This window comes from Dendrobates tinctorius, unplaced genomic scaffold (genome assembly GCF_039654945.1).
Source record: "Dendrobates tinctorius isolate UK_male_01 unplaced genomic scaffold, ASM3965494v1 ptg000017l, whole genome shotgun sequence".
NCBI lineage: Eukaryota > Metazoa > Chordata > Amphibia > Anura > Dendrobatidae > Dendrobates > Dendrobates tinctorius.
In genome coordinates, this window is record NW_027361685.1 from 1,614,718 (window position 1) to 1,642,587 (window position 27,870).

The window sequence follows — 27,870 nt, forward strand, 5'->3', positions numbered from 1 at the left end:
TGTAGCTGCGCCATCTTCCCAAACCCAGGAGCAATCCAAACGTTCGTGACTAGGCGTGTCATTCCATTGGCGGACATGTGAGTTGGAAGATGAACTGCTTCTGCCATCCTCGGATATAAAACCCTAGGCAAACAGTACTTCTGATCTTTCTTCCACATTCCGTCCGTTTTTTCGGCACCCATCTTTTCCCAAGTTTCCTTGTCTGTCTGGGCGGAGTCTTCTTGGAACTTTTGTAGGTCTGTAAACAATCCCAATGCATCCTGTTGCACTATGTTTACCTTTTCTGGAGTTCCCAAAGCAGCTTGCTTTGCCGCCTGGTCTGCTTTCTCGTTGCCTTTCGCTTCCATGTTGTCCTTTCTGGTGTGTGCTGGCACCCTCATAATGGCCACCTCCTGTGTCTGGGCCACATTCTCGAGGATTTCTCTGATCAGTGTGGCATGTTTTATGGGTGTTCCTGCTGCTGTCATGAAACCCCTTGTGCGCCACAAAACCCCAAAATCATGTGCTATCCCAAAGGCATATCTTGAGTCAGTGTAGATATTTGCTGTTTTTCCTTTGGAAAGTTTTAATGCTTCATTCAGAGCTGTTAGCTCAGCTTCCTGAGCGGACATATGGGGTGGAAGTGCCTTTGCTACAATAATCTCATGTGGTGACACCACAGCATATCCTGTGTGGAATTTTCCAGTGTCATCGGCATATCTGCTGCCATCCACAAAAAGTACAAAATCTGGATTTAGCAGTGGTGTGTCAGTGACATTGGGCAAGCCAACAACTTCTTGCTGCATCAGTTCTATGCAGTCATGTTCATGTTCAACTTCGTGTGGGGGTTCAAAAGAAAGTGACAATTGTTCCTCATTTACCTCATCTATCCCCCCTTCAGAATCCGCAATTGGCAACAGTGTAGCCAGATTCAGATTCTGAGTTTTGGTGAACGTAACATTAGGTGGCATAAGCAAGGCACATTGTAGTCTGAGTTGTCTGGCCATAGAAATATGTTTAGCAGAAACCTGATTCAGGATACTGTATATATCATGTGTGGTACAGACAGTTAGTGGGTTGTCCAATACAATATCAGAAACCTTGTCAAGTAGTAATGCAATTGCAGAAACTGCTCTGACACAGGATGGTGTTCCTTGTGCTACAGAGTCTAGCTTAGCAGAATAGTATGCAAGGGGTCTATTCTTTTTGTCATGTTTCTGTGTCAGAATGCCAGTAGCATGCCCTCTGATTTCAGCAGCCATAAGTTGGAAGGGCATATCATAATTGGGTATGCCTAATGCTGGGGCTGATATTATGGCCTTCTTTAGATACTGAAATGAGGTTCGTGCGGTATCAGTCAGTTGAAAGGGTGTTGTGTTGATACAATCATACAGTGGCTGCATGTGTTCACTAGCATGTATGACCCATTGGCGACAGGAAGAAACTAAGCCCAAAAATGCTCTCAACTGCTTATGAGTTTTTGGTTCTTTCATCTGTTGGACAATTGTGATTCTGTCATTGGTTAAGTGTCGGGTACCATGAGACAGACAAAGTCCTAAAAATACAACTTTTGGTTGACAGAACTGTAATTTCTCTCTGTTGACCTTACACCCATTGTCTGATAAAAATATCAATAATGATAGCGTATGGGTTTTACAGCTAGGCTCATCAGGTGCACAAAGCAATAGGTCATCCACGTATTGTAGGAGCACAATGTCAGGTGGGTGTGGCCAGCCGGCCAACACAGACTGTAATGCTTGTGTATATAATGTGGGTGAATGCTGCATGCCTTGTGGCAGTCTGGCCCAGGCATATTGTTTGCCTTTAAACGTAAAAGCAAATAAGTGCCAACAGTTTTTGTGAAGAGGTACTGAGAAGAATGCGTTTGACAAATCAATTACTGAAAAACATTTCGATTGGCTAGGGATTTTCGCCAATAACGTGTGTGGGTTAGGTACTACAGGTGTCAAAGGAACAAGGATTTTATTTATTTCTCTCAGATCATGAACCATGCGATATTTTGGAGCGTCACCTGGTCCTCCTTTCTTTTTGACAGGAAACAATGGCGTATTAGCTTGTGATTTGATCGGTACCAATGCTCCGTTGTTTACAAGATCAGTGACTTGTGCTTCAATGGCAGCCTCTTGTTGGGCACTAATGGGATACTGCCGCAGCTGAGGCAACCTTGTGTCCACGGGTACCTCCACCACAACTGGGGATACGGGAAGTAAACCAATATCTGCATTCCCTTTTGCCCACAGGGTGTCGGGCAATTTATCTAAGGCTGGGTCCCACGGATGTGGTGTGGTGTCACAAGTGTCATCAGGACTTTGTGACTCAAGGGCTTGAATTATCATGCAAGCCTCAAGAGTGTCCTCATCCCCATCTGGGATAGTAAGATGCACTGTACCGTCTTCTGCAAATTTGATATCTGCCTGTAGTTTCTTTAGTACATCTACTCCTAATAGGCAAATAGGTGCTCTTTTGACAAATAAAAACTTATTCAGGAACATTTTAGGTCCTATTTTAACTGGCAGAGGTTTGCTAAAAGGGATTAAGCTAGATTGCCCACTAAATCCTGAAACAAAGGTTGAGTATTCTGAAAGGAGATCTGGAGTTATTACCTTGTCATTGACCACCGAAGAGGTTGCTCCGGTATCTACTAGAAAGGGTACCTTTTTCCCGTTGACTTTGATTTTAACTACTGGTTCCCTAGAGTCAAGTTGCATTCTAATTGCACCTAGTCAGTCAGTGGATTCCTCCCTTCTAGGCTGAGATTCTCTATCCGCTTTTCTCTTACGGCAACCTCTCTGGAAATGACCTGGCTTCTTACAATAGTGACATGTAAAAGTTCTCCTCCTAACCTCACTGATTGGATTTCCTTGATTGTCAAATTGGGTCACCGCTACCCTTGTTTTTGCTGGTGGTGCATTCTTCCTTTCCTGCACATCTAATTCGATTCCCATAGCTTTTTGTCTTAATCCATGGGCATCAGGTACTGACCTCCAATCAGGGGTGCTTATTTTCAGGGGATCTCGTATTTCTTTGAGTAACCCTTCCATGAAGGCTTTTGCCAATAGTCTTGATACTCCCTCATTATTTGTATCAAGACCCTCATCTTGGAAAGCCGTTTCCAATATCCGGAAGAAATCGATTACTGATTGTCCCGGTTTCTGCGGTATGGCTGTCATGTTACCTCTCTGTCTGTTTTGTCTGCATAAAATTGTCAAGGGCAGTTAAAAAGGGCTCTCTTGAAGCCTGAGTTCGAGGATTACCCTCTTGGTCATTATCAGCAGGTCTATTTGGTCCAATAGTCTGTGAAAACTCCCCTTGGGTAGTTATAGGTAATTTTAATCTACATAGGTCTTCCCCATCCAACCAGGTCCCTCTGTGTACGGTCAGTACTTGTCTTATGTATCGGGCAAACCCCATAGGAAAGGTAGTTGGATCTGGAGCATTGGACAATAATGCCATACATTCTGGGGCAGACCATGGAGTATAAAGATTAGTTTGAATCTGTCTGGTGTGGGTAACACCCTGTTCATCTACTTCCCTAAAAGGGCGTGTTTGAGTCCTAACAGGGGCTAACCTGCTAGGGTGGTGATAACGGGGTGCTCCACAGGCTAGGCAAGTATCTCTCCAGTCTGGATTTTGTTGACCACAATTACTACAAATCCATCCTGGATTGCCATTATCAGGTGATGGTGATTGTACATCAGGGCACAGTCCGGTGGACGGTGGTATAACCGGCACTGTAGGTGGGGCTGTTATACGGGTTGGGGCAGGATAGGGTGGTGGTTCCTGTTTCTTAGGCACAGGGCTAAATTCTTTGGGGCGTATCCATCTTTTTGTTTTCTCATTATACACCCAGTTTTCTCGCTTAGCGACCTGTGATACTTTAATGCATGCCTCTACCTGTTCACCCCACCCGTTGTCTGCAATTCTTCCTGATTTTGTGTCTTTTATCTCCTTCCATTTTTCTTCATCTAAAGCTTCTTTACCTTTTAGCTTAAAAACTCTTAGTACCACCTTTAAGTCTTTTGCTGCACTACTTCCACATCTATCTTTTATTATTTCATAGCAATTTTCCTTCTTCCGCTGTTCTCCCGTTTCCCATTTTCTTATCCTGTATCACTTATCCCTTCTGTTAGTCCCCCGCCTTAGGTGGTGTATTGGGTAAGCTCAAGACTCAGCTCTACTATACCTCGTTACCTTCTTCCTAAGGTGCTGACTGGAGTTTCTGTTCCTCTTTGTACTACGTGTTTCGTGTACTTGTACGCTATATATGCTGCAAACAGAAGCACTCCCACAACACACAGGGATGTGAACAGGATATCCATTCACTGGGTCTCTTCAGTCATATCTTGTCACAGGCTTATTTTGTGATCCTGTGCTCATTCAATCATACTCTTATCTGTCACAAGGTTTATTCGTAAAGGGTGTTGATTTAAGCTTAGGCGGTGACCTCCCCGAAAGGACGCTGTCACATGACCCAGTTAGGCAATATCACCACTCTTTGAACGGATACCTACTGTGCAGCTTATTTTCTACTTTCCACAATCCTTCAAATCAAAGTAGTCACTCAACAACCTCCTCGATTCCTAATGCGGAACCGTCTATTGTGAAAAACTTGTCCGTCTGGGCTTTGTAGTATGAACTGTTCACCTAGTCTTAGGTTCCGTAATGTCTGACCTCTCAACGTGTTACTCAATGGGATATATGTATTTAATGCTAACAATATCCACCACTGTTCTCCCTTTTTGACATAATGAAACTTTCTTATGTTTGTGTCTGGGATTGTCCCTGCAAATGTCCAATCACCATACCCGTTATGATTTGCATCAGTTCTTCTCCTAAAAATAGCAGTACACAGGCAGAATCTGCAATAACCTCTCATCCGAGCAAAAGTTACATATGTATGTCACACCCGATTTCCTCAGAGTTCTTATACAGACCCGATTTTACGGCCCCCTCCTCTACTAGATTCCCCTTGATACGGTCCTTAGTTAAAATGATATATTATGAAGAGCAGAGAAGAGAAAAATGATCTCTTACCTGGCCAGATGTTTAGGTCTGCTGTTCACAATATCATCAATAACCGGTGTGGTCCGGAGGTCGGGTAATCTTGGAGAGGTGCCTATATCAGGTCCCTGTTCGGGCGCCAGGAAACTGTCGGGATCCTTCAGATACTTCTTTCACCCGAAGGACCGATGTTCTTGGGTGTAGGACACCATATGTCTCTGATTAAATCAGCTCCGTCGAGAAGAATTACACAGACACAAGCTGTATGATACAACTCGGGATGCCTGCCAAGACGCCTCTGGCTTATCAGTTAGGCTTCCATCTTTTATAGCAAAGAATTTTAGTATTTACAGACATGCGCAGTATAAAAATGATTTCACAGCTTGTTTCAATCACAGAGAAAGCCATGGAGGCTGAGAGACAGGAATTTATCTGTTATCTGGTTTCGGTTCTCAAGGGAACAGAAAAGATAAGTTTCAACAAGAAAATGCAACATAGACAGAACTCAATTTAACTCAATAATAATAATAATAATAATAAATTTTATTTTTCTAGCGCCGACATATTCCGCAGCACTTTACATTTCAGAGGGGATTTGTACAGACAATAGACATTACAGCATAACAATAATCACATACAGTAGATTATAGCAAATACCAAGAGGAAAGAGGGCCCTGCTCGCAAGCTTACAGTCTATGAGGAAAGAGGTAGACACGAAAGGTGGGTGGTAACAGTTGCCCTGATTGTATGGACCAGCCATAATGTTAGGTGTATGACAGTACGGACACAGAGGGCTAATGGATGCATAAAGCATGTGGGAGAATGATGCGGGGAACCTGGTTATGGTAAAACTTTTGGCTCTGCCACACAGGGATAGGTTAGGTTAATGTGTTGAGGCGATAGGCCAGTCTGAATTAAGCGTGTCCTGAAAACGCATTTAAATTGTGGGGATTGGGGACTAATCGTATTGACCTGGGAAGTGCACAGGATCTATTCCCCTTATACACTGATATCCAGTGACAGATCTACAATCCGGTTCCATATATCTATGTATGGATTTATCTTATACTCAATAAATACGGTGCACTTATCTCATCTCTACCTTGATAGTGACACTCTCTTAGGAGACATGTTACTCTATGATGGCACTTTCGCACATGGCCACTAGATGGCGCTACAACATTTGACATTTACCTGAATTTTTATATCTACACATGGTTTACACAAATTATATTTTCTTGTGGTAACTCTATACTATTTACCATTAGAAGCTGTGTATTTCTGTAATTATTTGTATGTATACATGATTAATTACCACTTCTGTCTCTGTAAAAACAATCCCCTTTAACCCTTTCCGACATTGGGTGTAAATGTACATTGATGTCGGACTCCCTCCCTTTGATGTGGGCTCCAGCACTGAGCCCACGTTTTTTTTCCGGCACATGATGGACCGGAAATTCCACCCATCGGTGACCCTGTCATGTGATCGCGGGTCACCTTTGGGTTGGCATGACAGCTAGAGGTCTCCAAAAGACCTCTATGGTTTTGCCATTGCTGGATCCTATGAGCGCTGACAATATGGTCGGCGCTCATAGCAAGTGAGCTACACACAGGAGATCTGGTCATTGCCTCTATGTAGCAGAGCCGATAGGGTTATGGCAGCTTCTAATCTCCCATGGACACTATTGAAGCATGCCTGTAGAGACATGGGGAAGTAGTGGGTGCTCCGGTCCGCTAGCCGAAACCACATGGACCAAAGATCGTCCTGCCAAACTCCCGCTGTCATTTTAACGTGGTCAAAATGCTACTCAGACAACACAGGGTGAGGGTAAAACAGTGTGGGCAATGCTTTATTGTACCACAAAACAGGCAGATAACACATAGAACAGTCCCAGCAAAATATCCAAGATGGGGCACATTACAGAGTCTCACCCTCCACTGACCCGCTGGGATAATAGCAGCTGTGACTACAGATCTTCCAGGGTCACTACCCCACCTGTGGCACACAGAGAGGAGGTAACGACAAGCGTAGGAAGATGACAATCCATACAAGGCCAGTTGATCCGAGTATCACAACCTGGCTTCATCTTCCAGGGTCGGTTACTCCACCTGTGGCCCACACACAGAGAGGAGGTCAACAAGTGTAGGAAGATGGCAGTCCATTGAGTCCATACAAGGTACAAGGCCAATTGATCTGAGGATCACAACCCGTCTCCAAACATATCCATGGTTTATCAATGGTCAATAGAGCAGACCTGTATTCTTCTAACCCAGGCTGAAAACCCCTAGGTTGTTTCCTATAGAATGATAGATCTGTGTCCCTCATAATGTAGCCATGATGTAAAATGTCTGCTGTCCTGTCTCTGGTCCTTTTAGGATGTATGGATGTCTTGGCAGAATCTCTCTGGCTGTTTCTCTCTGTCTCTTTACTCTTTATACAGAGGTATGTAACCTATTTTTAGACTTAACAAGTGTCCCTCATTCAGTATTTACATAAAGGGTAAGAATGGAGATGAGATTATTATAGCATTACTTGATTATTTTAACTATTTGCATAGTTTTTCCCTCTCTGCTTTAGAAGCCAACAAACTGGCTCCATAACACAATGCATAATTAGCATATCAGCAATCATCACTAGTGATCAAGGATGAGCGCACAATAAAAGTCAATATCACCGGCTTACACAAACAAAAGTCTGTTTTCTTGACCAACCAGAAATCAACACTTAAATTTGAAAGCCAACATACAGATAACATTCTATTATTCTTTGTTTGCTAAAAATAGTCGTCTGGTTAATTAATATACAATGCTGTATGTCTTACAATGACAACAAAGAAAAAAGTGTTTAAAAATATATAAAAAAAATATATAAAAGTTCAAATCACCCCCCTTTCACCCCATTCAAAATAAAAAGAAAAGAAAACATATACATATTTGGTATCGACGTGTTCAGAATCACTTGATCTATCACTATAAAAAATTAACCCGATCGCTAAACGGCGTAACAAGAAAAAAATCAAAACGCCAGAATTACGTTTTTCTGGTTGCCACAATATTGCATTAAATAACGGGTGTTCAAAAAAAATTGTATCTCCACCAAAATGTCATTAAAAACGTCAGCTCGGCACGTAAAAAATAATCCCTCACCCAACCCAAGATCACGAAAAATGGAGATGTGACGGGTATTGGAAAATGGCGCAATTCTTTTATACTTTACCTAATAAAGAGTTCTTTTTACCGATAAATGTTTGTTTTGGGTCGATTATTTTCTGTTGGTATTTGGTTTAACCTATAAATCTCCCATATAATATTCTCACCTTGAATTTATTCTATAAAACTCCCATATAATATTCTCACCTTGAATTTATCCTATAAAACTCCCATATAATATTCTCACCTTGAATTTATCCTATAAAACTCCCATATAATATTCTCACCTTGAATTTATCCTATAAAACTCCCATATAATATTCTCACCTTGAATTTATCCTGTAAAACTCCCATATAATATTCTCACCTTGAATTTATCCTATAAAACTCCCATATAATATTCTCACCTTGAATTTATCCTATAAAACTCCCATATAATATTCTCACCTTGAATTTATCCTGTAAAACTCCCATATAATATTCTCACCTTGAATTTATCCTCTAAAGCTCCCATATAATATTCTCACCTTGAATTTATCCTATAAAACTCCCATATAATATTCTCACCTTGAATTTATCCTGTAAAACTCCCATATAATATTCTCACCTTGAATTTATCCTATAAAGCCCCCATATAATATTCTCACCTTGAATTTATCCTGTAAAACTCCCATATAATATTCTCACCTTGAATTTATCCTGTAAAACTCCCATATAATATTCTCACCTTGAATTTATCCTATAAAACTCCCATATAATATTCTCACCTTGAATTTATCCTATAAAACTCCCATATAATATTCTCACCTTGAATTTATCCTATAAAACTCCCATATAATATTCTCACCTTGAATTTATCCTGTAAAACTCCCATATAATATTCTCACCTTGAATTTATCCTGTAAAACTCCCATATAATATTCTCACCTTGAATTTATCCTGTAAAACTCCCGTATAATATTCTCACCTTGAATTTATCCTATAAAACTCCCATATAATATTCTCACCTTGAATTTATCCTGTAAAGCTCCCGTATAATATTCTCACCTTGAATTTATCCTATAAAACTCCCATATAATATTCTCACCTTGAATTTATCCTGTAAAACTCCCATATAATATTCTCACCTTGAATTTATCCTGTAAAACTCCCATATAATATTCTCACCTTGAATTTATCCTATAAAACTCCCATATAATATTCTCACCTTGAATTTATCCTATAAAACTCCCATATAATATTCTCACCTTGAATTTATCCTATAAAACTCCCATATAATATTCTCACCTTGAATTTATTCTATAAAACTCCCATATAATATTCCATCCTTGAACGCACGCCGCGTGCATCATGTTTTTGTACAATCTGTGAATAATATATATAGGTTCTTCTCATCTGAGTTATTTTTGAAGGTCAACAAAATACGATTTTCCTGTCATTCATTTCTCACACTCTCGGTATAATAATGACTTTTCCCTGTGTGGGATTTTTGATAAAAAGGTTGACAACTAGTTGGACATCCCCTTCTCATTCCTCATGTTTGGTCCTGTTAAAAATAAAAACACTTACACAAACCTCCCATGGTGGCTCCATTTCAGCGGTGTTGGCACTTGTGTTCTTGGGTCTCTTTTGAGGTTTTTACATCATGTGAGCCCTGTGCCCAATCAGCGCTGACGTCACTGTCCCCACCTACGTCCGAAGGAAGGAACAGTGAAGCTGCCGCTGATTGGGTGCAGGGCTCGTGTGATGTGAGAACCTCACATAAGCCTCGGGACAGTGAGTCTCGACACCGCTGAAGTGGAGCCGGCACGCCAGCGGAGTATGAATGTTTTTATCTTAATGAGGCCAAACATGAGGAATGAGTTCACTGAAAAAAAAAATATATACCGTATTTTTTGGACGATAAGACGCACCTAGGTTTTAGAGCAGGAAATTAGGAAAAAAATTAACGCAAAAAATGTGGTCAACTCTGTACTTAATATCCCCTATCCTGGTATATATGGTCCCTTCACTCCCATCCTGATACACATGGCCATCTCATCCTTACCTAGTATGCATGGATCACTCATCCCTATCCTGGCAGGAATGATCGCCCTCATCCCTATGCTAGTATGATAGCCCCATCCCTATCCTGGTGTGCAGGGCCCCCATCCTTATCCTGGTATGCAGGGCCCCCATCTCATCCTAGTATGCAGGGCCCCATCAGAAAATATTAAAAAAAAATTACACTTACCTACCCAGGGCTCCCTCACAGCGTCCTGCTCCGATGCCAGCAATTGTTTTAGGCTATGTGCCCACGCTGCAGAAATGCTGCAAAATTGTCTGCAGCATTTCCACAACTCCCTGCCGTGGGTAAAATGCATGCGGAATTTGCAAGCGTTTTCCGGCAAAACACAAGCATTTTGCAAGCGTTTTTAGCTTGCATAATGCTAGCACTTTCCAACCGATTTGAAGCATCGCTTGAAAAAGTGATAAACAGGTTGGTCCCACTTGTCAAGCATAGTGCTTGACAAGTGTGACCAACTTTTTACTATTGATGCTGCCTATGCAGCATCAGTAGTAAAAGATAGAATGTTAAAAATAAGAAAAAAATATGTGTATACTTACCCTCTGTTGGCCCCCAAAGTCCTCCCGGTCCTTAGCGACGCTGCCAGCAACTTCCGTTCCCAGGGATGCATTGCGCGAATGACCTCTGATGACGTAGCTGTCACGCAACCGTGACGTCACAAAGGTCATTTGCGCAATGCATCCCTGGGAACAGGAGTTGCTGGCAGCATGGCTGAGGGCCGGGAGGACTCCGGGGGCCGACAGAGGGTAAATATAACCATTTTTTTTTATTTTAATTCTATTTTTTTTTTACAGGAATATGGTACACAGGGCATGGAGGAAAGTCTCCTCCAGACCCTGGGTACCATCCGCACATGAAGCACTCACTTTACGTATAGTGGGCATAGCCACATGTGTAAAGTGCGCTTTTCAATGCAATCCTATAGCAGCGGAATCGCCGAGATTCCGCAAAATTAATGGACATGGTGCGGATTTTACCGCAATGCGATTCCACAGCGAAAAAATCCAAGGCATGGGCACAGCAATTGCGGACTCCCATAGGATTGCATGGGAATGCGTTGTTATAGCGTTATTTGCACAGCTGCCGGAGTGCTCACCGGGACTGTTCATCAGAGATAGCGGTGAGTATTCATTGTTCTTCAGTAGCGCGCAGTGTCAGCCACTGGCTTCCTGCTGCTGCCAGCGGTCACGTGTGCCGCTACATAACAGAAATGAATATTCATTGGATTCATTCATTCATCAGGAGACTATTTGATATTGAACTATATTCAAGCGGGACTAGATGAAGAAAACCCTAAAATCATGTATCATGTTATCCGAAACAGTCAGAAAACTAGCCCCATATTGGCAGATCCCAGACCTCAGACTATATACTGTGTAAGTTTATAAGCCCCTCCAGAGTCAGGAATAGATAGTATGTGAAAATACAGTATATACCGCTCAGGGAACACTTACCTTTCAGAGATAATTTCCATATTCATACTAAATAATGGCACAGATCTCCCAGACATTATGACTGCACATATCCCTAGTCTGTATAACGATATTGCACTCATTCCCTGACAGACTGCAGCATGGCCATTAGTTAGAAGCTGCTAATGATCTTTGGAGCAGGTAAGTTTTCCCTGAGTGGTACGTATTGGGCCGTCTGAAGACTGAGTTTAGTCTAGGATAATTTGTCTGCACTACTAATTAACAGCAGTTACATTACCAAACTAGGGCAGTCCCTATAGGAGAAAAACACAAGAATTATACTGTATTGTCACATACTATCTATTCCTGACACTGGAGGGGCTTATAAACTTACAAAGTATAGTGTGAGGTCTGGGATCTGCCAATATGGGGCTAGTTTTCTGACTGTTTCGGATAACATGATTCATGATTTTAGTTTTTTGTCTAGTCTCACTTGAATATAGGTCAATATTAAATAGTCTCCTGATGAGTCGCCTTTGGTGAGGACGACGAAACCCATAGAAATGAGAGTCTTGGAGAGTGAGTGTGTATACATCACCTCACCCTATGTACTGTACTGAACTGTGGGGTACATGTTTTTTCTTTTAGTCACCTATTGACTAACCTTCAGGGGATGAATTATGGGTATAGTTTTATACTTGGAATTAATAAAACTTAGTTTTATCCTTTTGTCAGCAAACATGAGGAATGACAAGAGACAACCCATTTAAGAAGATTCAATTTTGGCTAAAACTATTCCAACATTATGAACACAAAAAAGGCTTCTCCCCTATGTGACATCTCTGATGTTTATTAACAGTTGACTTCCAAGAAAAACATTTCCCACATTAAGAAAATGAAAAAGGTTTCTCCTCTGTGTGACTGCTCTGATGTCTAACAAGAAGCACTTTCTGGTTAAAATATTTCCCACATTAGCAGGAAAAAGGCTTCTCTCCTGTGTGAGTTCCATGGTGATTAACCAATTGTGATTTTCGGTTAAAACATTTCCCACATTCTGAACATGAATATGGCTTCTCTGCTGTGTGAATTCTCTGATGTGCAATAAGAGTTGAATTCTGAGTAAAACATTTCCCACATTCTGAACAGGAAAAAGGCTTCTCCCCTGTATGAGTTCTATGGTGTTCAACCAAATGTGATTTCCGGTTAAAACATTTCCCACATTCTGAACATGAATATGGCTTCTCTGCTGTGTGAATTCTCTGATGTGTAACTAGAGTTGAATTCTGAGTAAAACATTTCCCACATTCTAAACATGAAAAAGGCTTGTCTCCTTTGTGAGTTCTTTGGTGTTCATCAAGATGCCATTTCTGGTTAAAACATTTCCCACATTCTGAACAGGAAAAAGGCTTCTCCCCTGTGTGAGATCTATGGTGAATAATAAGAGTCCCTTTGTGCTTAAAACATTTCCCACATTCTGAACAGGAAAAAGGCTTCTCCCCTGAGTGAGTTCTATGGTGAATAATAAGAGTCCCTTTGTGGTTAAAACATTTCCCACATTCTGAACAGGAAAAAGGCTTCTCACCTGTGTGAGTTCTATGGTGATCAACCAATTGTGATTTCCGGTTAAAACATTTCCCACATTCTGAACATGAATATGGCTTCTCTTCTCTGTGAATTCTCTGATGTGTAACAAGACTTGAATTCTGAGTAAAACATTTCCCACATTCTGAACATGAAAAAGGTTTCTCCCCTGTGTGAGTTCTCTGGTGGGCAACAAAATGTGCTTTGTGTGCAAAATATTTCCCACATTCTGAACATGAAAAAGGCTTCTCCCCTGTGTGAGTTCTCTTGTGGGAAAGAAAACATGATTTCTGTCCAAAACATTTCCCACATTCTAAACATGAAAAAGGCTTCTCTCCTGTGTGGATTCTCTGGTGTTCAACACAATGTGATTTATTGTTAAAACATTTCCCACATTCTGAACAGGAAAAAGGCTTCTCCCCTGTGTGAATTCTCTGGTGTTTAACACAATAGGATTTATTATTAAAACATTTCCCACATTCTGAACAGGAAAAAGGCTTCTCCCCTGTGTGAGTTCTCTGATGTGCAATAAGATTTGATGTATTTATAAAACTTTTCCCACATTCTGAACATGAAAAAGGCTTCTCTCCTGTGTGGGTTTTTTGGTGTGCATCAAGATTCCCTTTGTGGTTAAAACATTTCCCACATTGTGAACATGAATATGACTTCTTTGCTTTAGGAGCAGTTTGTGTTTTAATGCCTCTTTTGTGACTTTGATTTTCCTTAGTAGTCAATAATGAATCAGAAGATGGGACCTGTTTCATAGGATCAGATGACAGATCTTTGCTGTGAATGGATGATGATATATCTGGAGTAATGGCATTCACTTCATCTGTCAATGGAAAAACAGATAAGGCAGGTTACAGTTAATACAATAGTTAGGGTTACTGTTAGGCTAAAGTAAGGGTTATTGTTAGGGTTACTGTTAGGCTAAAGTCAGACTAAAGTTAGGGTTACTGTTAGGGTTAAATGGTTAAAATGGCCCGTCAGTTTTATAGTGCAGAGGAGGCTTATGCACTTTTATGTTCTGACAGTGAAGAAAGTGCAGTGTCAGATGGCGATGTGGATTTTGAGGGCTTTAGTAGCAGCAACAGTAATAGATCAGAAATGAGCAGTGATTCTGGTCCATCCTCACACACAAGGACCAGTACAACAAAAAGGAGAAATAGCGCTTCTGGAGAAATGTCTCCAACTCAGGGAACAATGCCCAGTACTAGTGCTGTCCCTAGTGCTCTTGCATTGGCGCACACCAATGACAAATTGCACTACAACTTTTGGGGTCCAATTTCTCCTGTTACCCTTTGGAAAAAAAATGGAGGGTGAAAAGATCATTTTTTGTGGAAAAAACATGACTTTTTATTTTCACGGCTCTACGTATTTAACTTCTAAGAAGCACTTGGAAGCTCAAAACGCCCATCACACATTTCCTTGGGGGGGTCTAGTTTCCAAAATGGGGTCACTTGTTGTGGGTTTCCACTGGTTACACACATCAGGGGCTCTCCAACCACGACATGGCAACCGCTAATTATTCCAGCATATTTTACATTCAAAAAGTTAAATGGCGCGCCTTCCCTTCTCAGCCCTGCAGTGTGCCCAAACAGTAGATTTCCCCCACATATGGGGTATCATCGGCATGCTCAGGAGAAATTGCAAAACAAAATGTATAATCCATTTTCTCCTGTTACCCTTGCGAAAGTAAAAAAAACTAGGTCTAAAGGAAATTTCTTGTTATAGAAATGTTTATTTTTTCCTTCCACATTCCATTCATTCCTGTGAAGCACCTGAAGGGTTAATAATCTTCTTGAATGTGGTTTTGAGCACGTTGAGGGGTGCAGTTTTTTGAATGGTGACACTTTTGGGTATTTTCTGTCATATTGACCCCCCAAACACTTCAAATGTGAGGTGGTCCCTGAAAAAATGGTTTAGTAAATTTTGTTGTAAAAATGAGAAATCGCTGGTCAACTTTTAACCCTTATAATCTCCTAACAAAAGAAAATTGTTTCCAAAATTGTGCTGATGGTAGACATGTGGGAAATGTTAATTTATTAACTATTTTGTGCTATATGACTCTCTGATTTAAGAGCATAAAAAAATGTGAATATTGCAAAATTTTCAAAATTTTTGTCAAGTTTCCTTTTTTTAACAAATAAAGGCAAGTCATATCAAATAAATGTTACCACTATCATAAAGTACAATATGTCACAAGAAAACAGTCTCACAATCACCAGGATTCATTGAAGCATTTTAGAGTTATGACCTCATAGAGTGACACTGGTCAGAGCTGAAAAAATTGGTCACAAAGGCAAAAACAGGCTCTGGCATGAAAGGGTTAATATTTTGTTGCACAACCTTTTGAGGCAATCACTGCGATCAAACGATTCCTGTAACTGTCAATGAGACTTATGTGGTGCTCTGATTACATATTCCTCTGTATTGGCTTATGACAGGTCGCTGACCCCTCACTGACCTGCCCCCATTATTACATAATGCATATAATAGCATTGATATTATTGGTGATAATGCCTATAATATTGTGGCTATTGTGAGGCTTAGAAAAAAAATTACATCCAGCAAATTATCACCGGCGATGGCGGCGCCTGCGTAGTAGCGTCTATAAGAGACTACACTCATCACTGTCCCCAATCTCCTCTTTTTCCTGTACTGATCTGGCTGTTCATCACTACAACGACATTCTTAGAAGCACCTTTGACCAAGTAGCGCCCCTCACCCTCAGAACTTCCAAACACAGAGTAAAACAGCCCTGGCTCACATCGCAAACTCAACTTCTCCAGCGATGCTCTAGGAGTGCTGAACGCCTATGGAGAAAAACCTGCACACCAGAAGACTTCATCCACTTCAAATTTATGTTAAGAACCTATAACGCTGCCCTTCACCTCGCCAAACAGAACTACTTCACCACCCTGATCTCACTAGCCAACAACCCCAAGAAACATTTTGACACCTTTCACTCCCTCCTCAGGACAAAAGCACAAGCCCCTATCACTGACATTTGTGCTGATGACCTGGCCTCCCACTTTACAGAAAAAATAGATAATATCCATCAGGAAATCTGCACCCAACCACCAAGTGCTGTGATTCCCATGGCTCACTTTCCACATTTGATCCCATCACAGAAGAAGTCTCCAGACTCCTGTCTTCTTCTCGTCCGACTACATGCACGACCGACCTCATTCCCTCACATCTCCTCCAGTCTCTCTCTCCAGTCATCACAACTCACCTAACTACAATCTTTAACCTCTCCTCGGGCATTTTCCCATCCTCCTTCAAACAAGCCATCGTTACTCCATTACTAAAGAAACCCGCTCTCAACCCATCCTGCACTAACTACAGACCAGTCTCCAATCTCCACTTCATCTCTAAACTTTTGCAGCGCCTAGTCTACTCCCGGCTTACCCATTACCTCTCCACTCACTTCCTCCTAGACTCTTCACAGTCCGGCTTCCGCCCCTACATTTGACTTAAAATGCACTCAAAGTGACCAATGACCTTCTGACAGCAAAACGCAATGGTCACCACTCTCTGCTCATTCTTCTCGACCTTTCTGCATCTTTCGACACTGCTGATCACCGTCTCCTACTCTCTAGGCTCCAATCACTGGGCATTTAGGACACTGCTTTCTCCTGGTTCTCTTCCTATCTTTCCGACTGCTCCTTCAGAGTTTTGTTCTCTGGCTCCACGTCATCTCCTCTTCCTCTCAATGTCAGGGTACCTCAGGGCTCAGTCCTTGGCCCTCTTCTCTTCTCCCTCTACACCACCCCAATTGGACAAACCATCAGCAGATTTGTCTTTCAGTAACATCTTTATGCTGATGACACACAATTATACATGTCATCCCCCACCTTAGCCCCGCTGTACTACAGAACTCCAGTGACTGTCTGTCCGCAGTCTCCAACATCATGTCCGTTCTCTATCTGAAACTCAACCTCTCAAAAACGGAAATTCTTCTGCTCCTGCCGTCTACTAATCTCCCTAAATCTGACATTTCCCTCTCGTGGGTGGCACCATAATAACGCCATGGTAGCAGGCGCGCTGTCTGGGTGTTGTTTGACACCAATCTCTCCTTCACATCCCATATACAATCTCATGCCCGCTATTGCCGCTTACACCTAAAGAACATCTCTAGAATCCGCCTTATCACCATGGAAACAACAAAAACCCTCACTGTAGCATTGATCCACTCCCGCCTGCATTATGGGCAGCATGGTGGCTCAGTGGATAGCAACATCTGTAAGGAGTTTGTATGTTCTCCCTGTGTTTGCGTGGGTTTCCTCCAGGTACTCAGGTTTCCTCCCACATTGCAAAGATAGGGAATTTAGATTGTGAGCCCCATTGGGGACAGTGATGATAATGTGTGCAAACTGTAAAGCGCTGCGGAATATGTTAGCGCTATATAAAAAATAAAGATTATTATTACTGCAATGCTCTATTAATTGGCCTCTCCGTTACTCTACTATCCCCTCTCCAGTCCATCCTTAATGCTGATCTGTCACAGGACAGTGATATCCCACCTGGGACTATTTAATAAAGTTAAAAAAAAAATTAAAAAAAAGTGTTAAAATGATTAAAAAAAAAATTGCCAAATAAATTAGAAAAAAAAAAAAATATTCCCCCAAATAAATGCATTTTTTGGAAATAAAAAAAAAAAAAAAACAATAAAAGTACACATATTAGATATCGCCGCGTCCGTAACGACCCGCCCTATAAAACTGTCCCATTAGTTAACCCCTTTAGCGAACCCCTTAAAAAATAAAAAAAAACGAAGCAAAAAATAATGATTTATTATCATACCGCCAAACAAAAAGTGTAATAACGCGCGATCAAAAAGACGCATATAAATATCCATGGTACCGCTGAAAACGTCATCTTGTCCCGCAAAAAACGAGCTGCCACACAGCATCATCAGCGAAAAAATAAAAAAGTTATAGCTCGCAGAATAAAGCGATGCAAAAATAATTATTTTTTATATAAAATAGTTTTCATTGCATAAAACCGACAAAAACATAAAAAAAGACCTAAATGAGGTATCGCTGTAACCGTACTGACCCGAAGAATAAAACCGCTTTATCAATTTTACCGCACGCGGAACGGTGTAAGCGCACTCCCCCAAAAGAAATTCATGAAACGCTGGTTTTTGTTCATTCTGCGTCCCAAAAATCGGAATAAAAAGCGATCAAAAAATGTCACGTGCCCGAAAAAGGTACCAATAAAAACGTCAACTCGTCCCGCAAAAAATAAGACCCCTCATGACTCAGTGGGTCAAAATACGGAAAAATTATAGCTCTCAATACGTGGTGATGCAAAAACTATTTTTACAATAAAAAGCGTCCTTTAGCGTGTGACAGCCGCCAAACATAAAAACCGCCATAAATAGTAAATCAAATCCCCCGTTATCACCCCCTTAGTTAGGGAAAAATAATAAAATAAAAAAAAAGTATTTATTTCCATTTTTCCATTAGGGTTAGGGCTAGGGGTTAGGGCTAGGGTTAGGGCTGAGATTAGGGTTAGGGGTGTGTTGGGGTTCGGGTTGGAGTTAGAATTGGGGGTTTCCATTGTTTGGGCACATCAGGGGCTCTCCAAATGCAACATGGCGTCTGATCTCAATTCCAGCCAATTCTGAGTTGAAAAAGTCAAATGGTGCTCCTTCCCTTCCAAGCTCTGCCATGCGCCCAAACAGTGTTTTACCCCCACATGTAGGGTATCAGCCTACTCGGGACAAATTGCAAAACAATTTTTGGGGTCCAATTTCTCCTGTTACCCTTAGGAAAATAAAAAATTGGGGGAAAAAATGATTTTTTTATTTTCACGTCCGAGCGTTATAAACTTCTGTGAAGCACTTGGGGGTTCAAAGTGCTCACCACACATCTAGATAAGTTCCGTGGAGGGTCTAGTGTCCAAAATGGGGTCATTTGTGGGGGGTTTCCACTGTTCAGGTACATCAGGGGCTCTCCAAAGGCAACATGACACCCGCAGACCATTCCATCAATGTCTGCATTCCAAAACGTCACTACTTCTCTTCCGAGCCCCGAGGTGTGTCCATACAGTAGTTTTCTCCCACATATGGGGTATCAGCATACTCAGGACAAATTGGACAACACCTTTTGGGGTCCAATTTCTCCTGTTACCCTTGGGAAAATAAAAAAAATGGGGACTAAAAGATCATGTGTGTGGAAAAAATACGAATTTTTTATTTTCACGCCCGGGCGTTATAAACTTCTGTGAAGCACTGGGGGGTTCAAAGTGCTCACCACACATCTAGATAAGTTCCTTGGGGGGTCTAGTTTACAAAATGGTGTCATTTGTGGGGGTTTTCCACTGTTTTGGTACATCAGGGGTTTTCCAATCGTGACATGGTGTCCGATCTCAATTCCAGCCAAAAACGTCAAATGGCGCTGCTTCCCTTCCGAGCTCTGCCATGCGCCCAAATAGTGGTTTACCCCCACATGTGGGGTATCAGCGTACTCAGGACAAATTGCACAATAACTTTTAGGGTCCTGTTACCCTTGGGAAAATAAAAATTGGGGTGAAAAGATCATTTTTGTGGAAAAAATATGATTTTTAAATTGTACCGCTGTACGTTATAAACTTCTGTAAAGCCCTTGTGGGTTCAAAGTTCTCACCACATATCTAGATAAGTTCCTTAGGGGGTCTAGTTTCCAAAATGGGGTCACTTGCGGGGGGTTTCCACTGTTTAGGTACATCAGGGGCTCTCCAAACGTGACATGGCGTCCGATCTGAATTCCAGCCAATTTTGCATTGAAAAAGTCAAACGGCGCTCCTTCCATTCTGAGCTCTGCCATGCGCCGAAACAGTTATTCCCCCCCCCACCAATCAGGTATCAGCGTACTCAGGACAAATTGCACAATAACTTTTGCAGTCCAATTTCTCCTGTTACCCTTGGTAAAATAAAAAAAATTGAACCAGAAAAAAAGTTAGATGTTCATTTTTTTTTAAATATTCAAAAAAATTCCTGTGACGCACCTAAAGGGTTAATAAACTTCTTGAATGTGGTTTTGAGCACCTTAAGGGGTGCAGTTTTTAGAATGGTGTCACTTTTGGGTATTTTCTATCATATAGACCCCTCAAAGTGGCTTCAAATGTGATGTGTTCCTAAAAATAAAATGGTGTTGTAAAAATGAGAAATAGCTGGTCAACTTTTAACCCTTATAACTTCCTAACAAAAAAAAATTTTGGTTCCAAAATTGTGCTGATGTAAAGTAAACATGTGGGAAATGTTAGTTAGCAAGTTTTTTGTGTGCCGTATCTCTGTGATTTAAGGGCATAAAAATTCAAAGTTGGAAAATTGCGAAACTTTCAAAATTTTTGCCAAATTTCCGTTTTTCTCACAAATAAACGCAAGTTATTTGAATGAAATTTTACCACTAACATGAAGTACAATATGTCACGAGAAAACAATGTCAGAATCACCGGGATCCATGGAAGCGTTCCAGAGTTATGACCTCATAAAGGTACAGTGGTCAGAATTGTAAAAATTGGCCCGGTCATGAACGTGCAAACCACCCTTGGGGGTGAAGGGGTTAAAACACATTTGTTCAGAGCGGCCTATCACGTTCACTAATCAAAGTCATTGTATGTGTAAGTGTGCGTGTGTATCCCATTCACTATCTCCATCCATCCCTCAATCCCACAAGATGGTTGGACCATCATTGTAAATACACCATTGTAAATACACACCTGTACTCTGTATCTCCCCCACCTCATTGTAGATTGTAAGCTCTCACCAGCAGGGTCGTCTTATTTTGCTTTAATTATTGTATTGTTAACATTGTTACTTATGACTTGTGTTTTGAAACTGTTAAACTGTAAAGCGCTGCGGAATATGTTGGCGCTATATAAATAAACATTATTATTATTATGTAATAATGGGGGGCAGGTCAGTGAGGGATCAGCGACCTGTCATAAGCCAATACAGATGAATATGTAATCAGAGCACCACATGAAGCCCCGCCCACAGCCCCGCCCCAGAGCACGAGAATCTCATTAACTGAAAACTACAAATACAGATTACACAACAGTAAACCAGAGTTGCCCTCATTTATGGTGGACCATTGGAGCTACTATGGATCCTGAGCAGAAGATTAGAGAAATAATATTGCTCCCCATTTCAGGAGAGATTGTGCAGTAATCTAAATTCCTTAGGATCAGAAACAATGTAATTTATGATGTGGAGTGAATCCATGACACCAGGGCTGGAGCCAACACATCTCCTGCAGGCGGGAATAAATGTATATTACAGCCCTCAGCCACGCACAGCTTAGAGATCTATCAGGGCACAGGTGGAATGTTTGTCCTGTAGATTATCACAATCCTCCTGGAAGTTAGTTGGTTTTAATACAAATTGAAAAGTCAGGATAAACGGAAACTCTGCTGTTATTGGACAGAAATTCACACTTGGCCTCACTGCACATTTACTGGTGTCACTCATAAAAGGGAAGATTGGCCAGAAAGACTGGACCTGGTCTTGTAGGGACCATGAGACATTCAGCAGCACAGAAGGGAGAGAAGATTCATCCGATAAGATCTCAGGGATCTAGGAAGCCAACAGCATCATTACCCTCCGCTTTCTCTTACAGGCCCAGCATGTGATTTCCTATCTTGTCAGCACATTCTACGTACGCTGTCATTTGGCTTTATAGTTACAGAGCTGGGCAGGTAACGGTCAGCGTCTCCTAATGTGAAGGAGAGAATGGCTGATGAAATTATTAACCCTTACATAAGTCAGTTCAGATATGGTGTACCAAGATGGCATCTGTGTCTTCAGACAACACCCTGGAAGGAATCCTTGGAATGCAGAAGCTGAGATACTGGATACCATATATGGAAGTGAAGCTGAAATGGACCTATCATAGACTGACACTGGCTACTCAGAAGATTGTGTGACACCCATTTCCTGTCTCTCTGTCATAAGAATAAACTTCAGTTGTGTGCAAGCCTTTGCTGAGAAAGGAGTAGACATCTAACTCTGTGTTCAGTGTGACTCTTGAAGCGTGCACTCGGCCTCTATTGGGTCAGGTACAAGCAATCATATAGATCTCGCTTTAAGGGATCACCCTCACACTAATCCCAGGGGTTAGGCGGATCCTCCAGGTTGTAAGTTCTATAGAAAAGGGCTTTCAATGCCCAAAGTCATTTGAACAGTTTTGGGTGGAGGAGAATGTTGTGGTCTAGAGGCAAAATGGTGATCATGGTAATACGGCAGGACTACCACACCGATAAAGCAGCCACAGCCGGTGACCGAGAGGAATCTGTGACTTCTCTGCATTCAGTGGTTACAACTCACCTGGGTAGTCATATGTGGGAATCTCCTCTTTACACCACTCATCTTCTCTCACATATGTCTCTGTAGTATTAATATGGGTCAGATCTTCACCCTGAAACAAATATTGTAAAAGTCACAGACAGATGGAGAAGTCCCATCTATGATCAGCTCTAATCCTGCCATCTCCACCGTTCTCATTACACAAGTATAAAACATATAATACTGGTAGATACAGCAAGACTGAGCACAAGACCTTCACAGCTGTCTACACATCATAGAGGAGATCTCCTGACACCTTCTCCATCTACCTGATGATCCTGAGGAACATTGGGATCTTCTTGCTTACAGTCCTGTGGAAGAAGAGGACGGGGACATCTCTCTGGTGTTGTCCTCTTACTGGATAGATCTGGAGGAAACACATACAGGGATTGAATTCATTCTCTACATACAGATAATTATAGGCCGTGTGTATATAGTCCTATTACCTGGAGATGTGAGGAGCTGGGGAACCTCCATTATGACATTCTTGTACAGATCGCTGTGTCCTTCTAAATACTCCCACTCTTCCATGGAGAAATAGACAGCGACATCCTGACACCTTATAGGAACCTGACACATACAATGATACCGTCATCCCCCGATCCCTTCATAGCGTTACTGTATAATGTCCCAGCATTCCCAGCAGTGTCACCTCTCCAGTCAGCAGCTCAGTCATCTTGTAGATGAGTTCTAGGATCTTCTGGTCATTGATGTCCTCATGGATCAGGGGTTGAGGTGGAGGCCCCGTGATTGGGCTCAAGGGTCTTCCCCATCCCTCAGACACAGGGTCCTGACAGCGATCACTAGAGGTCTTCCTCACCACTGTGTAATCCTGGTTATGGAGAGACACATGAATAAATCTCACTACAGACATTTCCAGAGTCCTCACCTCTCCAGTTCTGTCCATCTGTTATTCCCATAGATAAGAATGATGTAATGTGAGGTCATCAGAATCTCTCACCTCTCCAGTGAGACAGAAGAGGATCTCTAGGGTGAGGTGCAATATCCTCTCCGCCATCTTGTCTCTGTCCATATCCATCCTTGATGGGTAAATCAGGAAAATTCTCTTCTGTAGAAGATCTTCACTGAGAGGATCCGATATTGTAGAGACCTGAATGAGAAGAAGATGATCCGATGTAACATCATAAGAATCCTGTGTAATAATACAATTACTGGAGATAATAAGAGAAACATATGAGGAGATTTATTATCTTACAGGGTTTAGTTTTCTTCCCTGACATCTACTAATAAAACCTATATATTTAGGCCACAGACAACAAGCAGCTTCCTCCTCGGAGTCGGCAGCTGAACATGTTCCTCATAGACTCATCTTCCATAACGCTAATTCTCGTCTCATTACCGACACTGGAATCGGCATTAGCAATACTGCAGGAGATATTCATTACACGTGACATGAGAAATAACTCCTTCATGATGAGGACGACATCTTCATCTTCTAATACGGCTCTAGAGACAGATTTGGCCAGAGTCGGTCACTGCCTCCATCCCCACCGGCCGTCTATATGAAGGTTTCCCGTCTTCCCCACACTGGAATCTTCTATCACGTTAGATCTCAGCTCTGAGTCACACACAGAAGTTTGAGGCTTTTAGAAAAGATTTTTTGTTTCCACAATCAACGCGGACAGAAATGATTGGATCCCAAAGTCTCCATGTACAGTGATTTATGGGGATTATTTCTGGCCTAAGACTTTCCTATATTACAAGAAAAACTCCAGAAAAAGCTGACATTAAAAAGTTTCTAATGAAAAATTGGCTCCAACAATTCTTGTAAAAAGAAAAACATAAAGCAGAAGACACGTTTTACTATTTTTTAACAAGTGAAACATTTTTTTTTTACAAATTAACTCCTTTTGGAACCATAACATAGATGTACACCGCAGGGACGGCACAGGAGCGGCTGCAACAAAAACCATGGCAGTTTAAAGGGAAGGTGCCATCAAAGCCGGATGTGGCGTTGGCGTGCTTTCCACTTGCCGGATGTGGTATTGGCGTGCGTTCCACTTGCCGGATGTGGCGTCGGCGTGCGTTCCACTTGCCGGATGTGGCGTCGGCGTGCGTTCCACTTGCCAGATGTGGCGTCAGCATGCGTTCCACTTGCCGGATGCGGCATTGGCGTGCGTTCCACATGCGGCATTGGCGTGCGTTCCACATGCGGCATTGGTGTGCGTTCCACATGCGGCATTGGCGTGCGTTCCACATGCGGCATTGGCGTGCGTTCCACATGCGGCATTGGCGTGCGTTCCACATGCCGCATGTGGCATTGGCGTGCGTTCCACATGCCGCATGTGGCATTGGCGTGCGTTCCACATGCCGCATGTGGCATTGGCGTGCGTTCCACATGCCGCATGTGGCATTGGCGTGCGTTCCACATGCCGCATGTGGCATTGGCGTGCGTTCCACATGCCGCATGTGGCATTGGCGTGCGTTCCACATGCCGCATGTGGCATTGGCGTGCGTTCCACATGCCGCATGTGGCATTGGCGTGCGTTACACATGCCGGAAATAAAAGGCTGTGGACCGCGCATCATCAAGCCAACTCGGTTGCATATTCTACTTCTATGTGGTTGAAGAAACCACAAGTTATTTTGGCGTGCGTTCCACTTACTGGAAACACTAGGTTGTGGAGTGCACGCCTCTGCCTCATGGGACACAATTAGTAGTCCGCCTTCATTTGAGTGTCGCAGATTTTTTCCTTGCGGCTCACGCACCTTTATGGCACCCTGGTGTGCGTTTCAACCACCGGAAGTACCATGGTATGTATTTCATACTCCCCTCCCCCCCCATTTAGCTCAGCACTATGGCACCTGACCTCCTATCACAAGGATAAGTCCCCTGATGACTCAGCTTGGAAGAAACGCATTGGGCCCTTCCATGGGGGTGTGCAGGGCTTGTTTAGCATAGGGGGAGCTGTGGACAGTCAGGGGGGAGTCTTGGGGATAGACTACTGTTAGCCCTTTAGGGTCTTGTAGGGAATTTTCTTCCCCTTGTCCTATATGGAGCATCCTGGACCCAGGATCTCCTTTTCCTCCCGCACCCCCTTCATGAATGGCTGAGCTTGTGCCTTTCCTCACTTATTGCTCTGGCATATTTCGGGTGGTAACTCTATTAATGTCATCCAGATTCCAGTCATTACTGTTATATGCAGCCAGAATCTGTCAGTCATTGTTTGCGGGGTTCTGTGGGATTCTCCCAGATCCATAACGTGAGATTCTGGGACTTGCTGGTTGCAGTTCGGCCATTGCAAGTGGGAATCATTCCTCCTGATCGGGCTGTGCTCCTCACGCCCCTTTATTTGTGACTTCACCGATACATTTATATTAATTCACTCTGGGGGACACAAAATTGTTTTTATCCTACTATCTTACTAAAGGTTATGTTTTATCTCCCGTCCACCACACTCCAGCGGTGATGGAAATATATACATTTCATACAGATCTCACTTGCATATATCCTTATATACTGATAGACACATTTTCATAGCTATCTTGAACCTTATAATCAATTGCTGAAAATGACCTACTAACCCCATGAGCCAGTCTGGAGAACCAGCATAGTCTCATGGTAGCATTGTCTTGTGATATATCAGCCAGCCATGGGAAAGGAGGAAGTTGGACCAGATGCACTAGCTGATATCGGAGGTTTGCTGACATTGCTAGACAATGCATAAGAGTAAATCATATAATGCTAAATCACCCTCATGTCGGACACTGCCATATAAGTTCATTTACTCAAATAGTCAATAGCATTAAAACACAAACCTTATGTTAATTGACTAACCACTCCTTTCTGTATGTAATTATAAAACCATATACGCGTATGTGCAATAAACCAGCAGAGTCCTGCTGGAAAGAGATACTGCTAACAAGGTGTTTAGGGTGTCTTTTCTGTTGAGCGCTCAATGAGACTCTGTTCTAATTAGGACAGGCCGCAGCACACAGAAATATATCTATCCAAATTTCCATATCATCTGGCGCAGAGACGCGGGGCTGTGGACGAAACGCACGGGGACCCTGCTGACCAGAGAGACGGAGGTGCCGACTAAGGCCTTGGCTCATGGGGACGGAGATTTGCGCAACTCCATAAGGTAAGAAAATCTGGTTATCTTACCAGAATGTCCCCTGTGCCCAGTCCGGGTCTGTACCTCTAGCCGGTCAGGTGTGGTCACCACCGCATTCCCAGGTAGTGTAAAAGTCCACACCCTTATCCAAACCCTGGGATAAGCCAAGGTGTCTGCTTTGGGTCCTGTTTGTGTCTAGATCCGGGATAGAGCTGGTGGAACGGTGATTGATTGTGCATGTGGTTGCTGGGAAACCGATATCTGAGATTCAACTTCCCCTGCTAAGTCCTCACAAATAAACCTGTACACAGGGAGGACAGGAGAAGCCTATCCAGGTATGGGTTGTGGGGGCTTAGAGAGATATCACTAGTCTAGTCTCCTATCAAGCTATCACATATACACCCATGCATCGGAAGGGACAGGAGTACCCAGATCGCCAGGCACGTGGTAGTGTTTAGCTTGGGGGAAATATCGCAAGCCAAATCACTTGACAGGTTGCCACCGATTCACCTGTACATCGGAAGGACAGGAGAGGCCAGCCAGGTACAGATGGTGGCAATTTTGTGGGAGTTATCACTGATTCCTGTTACCGGCGGGACAACCGGTACAGTGTGTTAACATTCCCGGGTGACCGAGCGTAGTACACCAAGTGTGATTGGCAGTTGTTGGTTACCAGAGCTGCTTGTGCTACGTGTCACTAAAGAGGGCCTCGATTTCTCCCCGGACGTCTATATGTGCATCAACGAAGATCTGAAGCAGAAAGTTTTTTTCCTTTTCTTTTACACTTCCTCTTTTGCCCGTAGGGTGCTTCTCTGATATTTTTCATATTGTCACATTTGTTCTGTACTCTGCTTTTCCCTTGTTTTATCTTGCATTTGGTGGAAGTTTTTTACTGTAGTGTGAGAATTTTTGGGAATGCTGGGTTGTTGAATATATACCATTGTCTCAGTTTGCTCTTTTGTTTCCATTGTTCTCAGAAGATTTTACTGAGAGATGCAGGCAGAGGAAAGGGGAAGTGTGTGTATCCTCCATTTGTGCACGGACATTTTATTGCTGGAAGTTGTACTGAATTTTGGATTTTTGATTTCTTTTTGGAGGTGTTCTTTTCAAGTTTTACCAACTTCTTGAATATTCTTTGTTTTCTTTTTTCTCCATTTTTTGAGTTTTTATTAGCTTTCCATTTTCTTTTGAAGTTTTTATAAATATTTTGGTTTTTTTTTGCTTTTTTCTTTCCTTTTTAAGC

The 27,870-nt window shown here is 42.3% G+C and overlaps 1 protein-coding gene across 1 annotated transcript; it reads right to left on the minus strand.

Annotated features, from left to right (window-relative positions):
* Positions 1-12,465: 12,465 nt before the first annotated feature.
* On the minus strand, positions 12,466-26,269 carry LOC141082375 (uncharacterized). The gene is made up of 7 exons (XM_073566314.1): positions 26,264-26,269; positions 23,511-23,660; positions 23,202-23,381; positions 22,996-23,119; positions 22,819-22,916; positions 22,532-22,622; positions 12,466-14,044 (listed from the first exon to the last, which is right to left on the minus strand). Exons 1-7 carry the CDS (start codon positions 26,267-26,269, stop codon positions 12,603-12,605), a joined length of 2,091 nt encoding a protein of 696 aa, XP_073422415.1. The 3' UTR covers positions 12,466-12,602.
* Between the last annotated feature and the right edge of the window lie 1,601 nt (positions 26,270-27,870).

Bases quoted from the DNA above. Each gene is read 5' to 3' on its own strand.
- LOC141082375 (XM_073566314.1), bottom strand. The intron at 22,623-22,818 runs GTAGATGGAGAA...TATTTGTTTCAG, and splicing joins ATGTTCCTCAGGATCATCAG to GGTGAAGATCTGACCCATAT. The intron at 14,045-22,531 runs GTGAGTTGTAAC...TTCCATTGACAG, and splicing joins TCCCACATATGACTACCCAG to ATGAAGTGAATGCCATTACT.